We start from the raw sequence: 6000 nt of genomic DNA on the forward strand, positions 1-6000 counted from the left end.
CGTTTCTGTTATGTGCATAAAATGTTTAAATTCTCTGCAACCCAATCTGAGTAAGCATTAGACAGTGTTACTTGGTATAAGGAAATCTGCATTGATTTGACTTGTATGCAGGCCAAACTGTCCATGTTATGTTGGAGAAAAGTTCCGGTGAGGTTGGAGGTAATGTGTATGTGTTAGGGAGGAACTGAAATGAGATGTTGATACTCCCCATTAAAGGAAAATAAATATGTTGGAATACATGTTTATTATTTTTTGGCTTCTGTACCTCAGCAGAGCCTTCTAAGTCTCAGACTCGTAAACCCAAGTGTGGGAAAGGAACTCACTGCTCTCGAAATGCTTACATGTTGGTGTATCGACTGCAAACACGGGAAAAATCTCTAACAGCAGAAATCCCAAGTAAGTGAACTTGGACATTTCAAACCTATTCCTGTCAGACATAGCAAGGCCTCATATGTCTGTTTGGGCCAGTTCCAGAGGGAAATTAGCACTTCCTCTTAAATACTTTTTGCAGCACTGAGTCCAGTAGAATAAAAGCTTATCTTAAATGCTCCAACAATTATTCCAATAAGCACTCACTCTATAACACACTGGTAATTATAACTGATACTTATTGAGTAGTCTACTGGTCCTGATACATGCACCAGCAGTGGCTTATTGATATTTGTTACTATTTGACTTGCTAAGTACACCTCTACCTCAATATAACGCTGTCCTCGGGAGCCAAAAAAATCTTACCGCGTTATAGGTGAAACTGCGTTATATTGAACTTGCTTTGATCCACCGGAGGGTGCACGACGCTCCCCCCGCGCAGCTTTACCGCGTTCTATCCGAATTCGTGTTATATCGGGTTGCGTTATATCAGGGTAGAGGTGTATATACATAACTTTTATAAAGAATTAAGTTTTGCAATGTATTCTTCCACTATGAAAAATAGTTCCTAGGAAAGTGGAAAAAATAAGAGCAAAAAGGCCATACATACCTTTTTATCTATATATATTTAATATATTTGTGTTTGTGTTTTTTAACTTTTTGTCTTCCACCCCCTACTATGCTCTTCTCTTCCCTCTCTAAAAGCCAAGCTGTCCTTTCAGCAGCAGTTTGTGGCTCATCAGCCAGTCTTCGCTCATTTTCTTTTACAAAATTATTTAGAACACTGGCAAGTTACCCCAGTTAGCTTTTCACTAAAAAGAGTGGAGTGTCTGAAAGGATATCACATTGCAGTTCAAATGACAGTTTGACACTCTGTATGAAGGAGGGTGAGTTTAAAATTTCACACCCATAACCACTCGGTGTCCTTGTCCCATCGATGTTACCACCTGAACTCCTGTAACATAATAGCTGTGAGGCTTTATCATGTGTGTTGAAGTAGACCCAGTTGTTAACAGCAGAGTCAGTGCACGTCATCACAAAATGCTCAGCTGGCCAATCAAAGTGACTTTGAATAATTAGTGCCCACAGCTAGATTCTCATTTTAATTTTTAAACTAATTATGTCTAAAAGTTAAGCATAAAGCTAAATAATGATGGCTAAAAGATGTCAGTGGTATATATACTGTAATGAGTGTGGGCAGTCCTGGTGTTTGACAGTGGCGCAGTTCTCTTGTTTCTGTCAGAATGGTCTGCTACACCTCACAAGTACTTGTTACTTCTCTTAATGTGAACAAAGGGTATATGGAATGTAAGGCCTGGTCCACACTAACCCCCCACTTCAAACTAAGGTACGCAAATTCAGCTACGTTAATAACGTACCTTAGTTCGAACTTACCGCAGGTCCAGACGTGGCAGGCAGGCGCCCCCGTCGATGCCACGTACTCCTCTCGCCGAGCTGGTTGATGGGGAGCACTTCTGGGATCGATTATCGCATCTAGACAAGACGCAATAAATCGATCCCAGAAGATCAATTGCTTACCTCTGGGTCCGGAGGTAAGTGTAGACCTACCCTAAGAGTGCAGGCCATTCAAGGATTTTTCATTTAAGTATTCATGGCCTATCTTAGAGCTTCGGGGAGGTGGGAATCCAATTGGTGAATGGCTTTAATAATAGTGGCTAACAAAGCACTATATATGAATAGTAATTAATCTTCCTGGGGCACTAAGCATGGAGGTGTTAGTCTTGTTTTAGCGGGCGGGGGAAGTAAGGTATTGGAGTGAATTGACTTGCCCTGGGCCTCACAGCAGGTCCTGCTGATAGCAGGAATACACCTGGGGTCACCTGAGTCATGGCCTCTTGCCCTAGCTACCATGCCATGCTGACTGCTAAGTTAACTGTAAAAGTGAAAGGATAAACCTGAATGTATTGAACTAAATACATTGTCCCAGAAACAAATAATCTTTTTAGCATCAAGGTTAAAATTAAGAACATTCTATGAGATTTGTGTAGCACCTGTCATGATGGTAAAATGAAAAATACTTCCGAGTTAACATTTCCCTAACAGCGTAGTTCTTAAATTCTAAATGTAGAAGAAAATTTCAGAGGAAATATTTTGCACCTTCTTTGTACCATTACTGTAAGGATGTAGGTGATCTTCTGTCCTTTCTCCTTTGTCCTCTTTTCACTATTAATTGACTGGGACATTTGTTTTGTGTTGGGCCTGTTATTGCACACCCTCACTGATTTTTCCTCCCTTTCCTTCCCCCTTTGTGTGAATTCCTGTCATTCCCACAGTTTCCATTTCTTCTGAAGCATCCTATTTTATTTCACTGGTGACACTAAAACTTCCAGTCACCCTCCCCTTTCACTTGAATCAGCAGCCTTTCAGTTTCCCTGCCTGTTCCCTTTAATCCACAGGAGTTCTTAACAGTTTTCTGCGCTTATCACTAAACCATGTAGAACCTGGATCACTAAGATTTCATACGTGCCCTCAAATCCTTCTTGCTGGCCTCTCTGGTAGGTGGCATTAAGGATTCTGGTGTGCTACTGGGACTGAAGACCCAGATTTTCTGCATCTCAGTAGGAAGAACGATTGCTCCAAAGAAATAGAGAGGAACAGCTAGGGGACCTGTGGGTTGCTGAGATGAGTGGGAGGCAAGGAAATGGAACCAGGGGCCTCAAAGAGAAGTAGAGACATCCCTGAAACAGCCTGGTGGGCTCACAGTCTGCAGCCCTTCACCATTACAGCTGTACAAAAACTCTTGCTGCTTTTTTCCTTAAGTGTGTTTAACAACATACTGTGGTACATTATTGATAATCATTTCAAACATGTGAAAAGTATTTATTTGTCATGCACCAAAGATTTTTATTCTAAAACACTGCAGGTATCACGTCCTCCATAGTAAACTCTGTTGGGCGGTATTAAATTATTTGCATCCCATGTCTCCTTTACATTGAATTACCCATATGGGCACAAATACTGAAATGTAAATATTGGTGAGAAGGAATATCCAGGCACTTGACTTCTAGAAAGACTCCGTATTTCATTATTTGTGTGAGGAAACCTTTAAGCTCGGTGGCTGTTACCATTGGATATTACTGCTCACTGGGAAAATTGGCATAATTGACTTTAATTTTGGCCATCTTTTTTTTTTTTTAAAGACAGAGTAGGATTAGTGGTAGCTAGTACTTCTGCTTTTTCTTTCTCCATAGCTTTTCTGCAGGAGCTCGTCGAACGGGATAACTGCAAGTTTGAAGAGTGGTGTAACGAAATGGCAGATATGCGTAAACAAAGCGTGGTCAGAGGCAAAATCAAACATGAAGAGGTGAAGGAGCTCTACCAAAGGTTGCCTGCTGAAGCTGGTCTGTAAGATATTCTGGTAGTATTTTATAGTAGACCATTGTTAATATTAGCACTGTAAATAAATCACAATCCTATTTCCCATTTATGTATAACTTCATATAGTGGATGTTACTCCCCTTTTCCTCATAGCCTTTTGTGAGCTGGTATTTGTGGTAGCTACTGCAAGACTTCGGGCAGTGGAGAAGGATACTGACATCAACTCATTCTCTACCTCACTCAGACTTCCTGCTGCTTTAGATTTTAAAGTAACTAAACAAGATTTGGAAGGTTTGAGTTTTGCAAATATTAATATATATTTACAAGTGTTTAATTTTCTGTAGGAGCCTTTCCCCAAAAATGCATTCCTTTTTTTCTTCAGATATGCTGTTTCTGTATCATTAGTGCCACATTAATACATGCTAGCACATGAGTTTATGATCAGAGCATATCATTAGAAGCTTTTAGATGCTATTGTTTTTTTCCCCCTTAGGAGAGAAGGGCATGATGACCAACACTTAAGACTACAGGAGAGGATGCATGATCAGTGTTGCTTTTCCCCATAATGCTTTCTGCCACAACCTACTTTCTTCTTCTTACTCGTTTTTCCTGTCCCTCATTATAACTGCCATCAGTGCCGTCTCTCCTCGACTTTCTCTTTCTTGATTTACTCCCTCACCATCAAATATGCCCTTGTCAGTCACCTTGTGCTTTTTCCTTGTACCACCATGCCCGTTTTCTGCTGCCCTATGAACAGCTTAGCTCATGGTTGATTGATAGCACTGAGAAGGAAGTAACTTAGGTAATCCTGCATCTCCAGCTCACTGGCATGCTTTGGTGCTGTTGATCCAAATGAATCAGCAGGTAATAGGTCACACGTTCACTCAACTTTTTGCCAGAAAGTCATTAATTTAATTCTTACAGACACTTGGAAAAACGATGTAGGCAAGCCTTTATCTATGAGAATTCCATGATGGGCTGGCCAAAATGTGGGGTTTTGGTTTGCAAGAAAATTTTAATATTTTGGAATGGAAGCAGATTTTACTGAATTTTTTTGCAAACTGAAGTCACTCTGAAAATTTCATTTAATAAAAACACTGAAATAGGGTGTTCCAGAATAGAAATATGGGAAATTAACATTCTTGTGAGTTTACCCATTGCCACCATTGCATAGTTGAGATGAAACTGACAAGACTATCAATTTCAGCCTGGGCTCCAAAGGCTGCTGTCACAGAGCAGGGAGGTTATCAACCGCAAGAGTCCTAGCCCCAGCTGGGGCTCCCAGTGCTACTGCTTCAGAATGGGGAGCCTACCAGCCCTGAGAGCCCCTGTAATAGATTCAGCAAAACATTTCACTTCTGTTAATTGGCACTTTCTGGTGAAAGTTTCATCAGCAAATTTCCAACCAGCTCTCTTCCAGGAGTCACTCTGTCCAGAGCTTTGTGTTTCCCATGAGTAAGTTGTCACTGACAGATTCTTCTCTCCTTTCCACTTTTCACTTACTGCCTTTTTCACATCTTTAAATACTAAAAGTTTGATTTATTCCTTTTCTCCTCAGTTTTCCATGGGGTGAGGGTACAGACATGTGCTATGGTTACTTTGTATAGACCATATTCTCCAAAACACATGTCTCCTAGAAACTTTTTCAGTAGTTTTCAATTAAGATTGCAACTCCTTTTTATAAGAAGAGCAAGCAGACTGTTGTGATATTTCAGTTTAGTTCATAAAATACTTGGCCAAATTTTTTAAACTTGGATTCCCAAAATTTAGCACTTGATTCCAAATTAAGGCTCTTAAATACAAGGCCTGACTTTTCTTCCAGAGGTATTGAGCACCAACAACTTTAGGTCAGTGGGAGCTGCAGGTAGAGCTCAGCACCTCTGAACAGAAGTGACTGGATTCTTAACTTTAAGTATCCACGTTTGAAAATTATGGCATTTATGCTTAAAACTAATGAAAAGCTGTGATATTAAGATAGGTGTTCACACTGGATTCCCCACTGTTGGATTCATGCTCTGAATGTATTTTTGAAGTGCCATTGCTAAATCAAGGATGTGGGGCATTCTCTTCACAGATATGGGTCACTTTTGGAGAACAAGAATTACAAGTAATTTCCTGTATCAGGGGGTAGCAGTGTTAGTCTGTATCTACAAAAACAACAAGGAGTCTGGTGGCACCTTAAAGTGTAACAGATTTATTTGGGCATAAGCTTTCGTGGGTAAAAACCTCACTTCTTCAGATGCATCTGAAGAAGTGAGGTTTTTACCCACGAAAGCTTATGCCCAAATAAAG

At 40.4% G+C, this 6000-nt stretch overlaps 1 protein-coding gene across 1 annotated transcript in view; it reads left to right on the plus strand.

The window, feature by feature from the left end:
- The window catches only part of USP48 (ubiquitin specific peptidase 48), a gene marked incomplete in the record, with an annotated part of 50368 nt that overhangs the window by 12704 nt on the left and 31664 nt on the right, over positions 1 to 6000 (plus strand). The window contains 2 exon segments of the mRNA XM_034753034.1: positions 271 to 396; positions 3582 to 3731. Coding sequence (XP_034608925.1) covers positions 271 to 396; positions 3582 to 3731 — 276 coding nt within the window.

The sequence above is a fragment of the Trachemys scripta genome, chromosome 19 (assembly GCF_013100865.1).
Source record: "Trachemys scripta elegans isolate TJP31775 chromosome 19, CAS_Tse_1.0, whole genome shotgun sequence".
Lineage (NCBI taxonomy): Eukaryota > Metazoa > Chordata > Testudines > Emydidae > Trachemys > Trachemys scripta.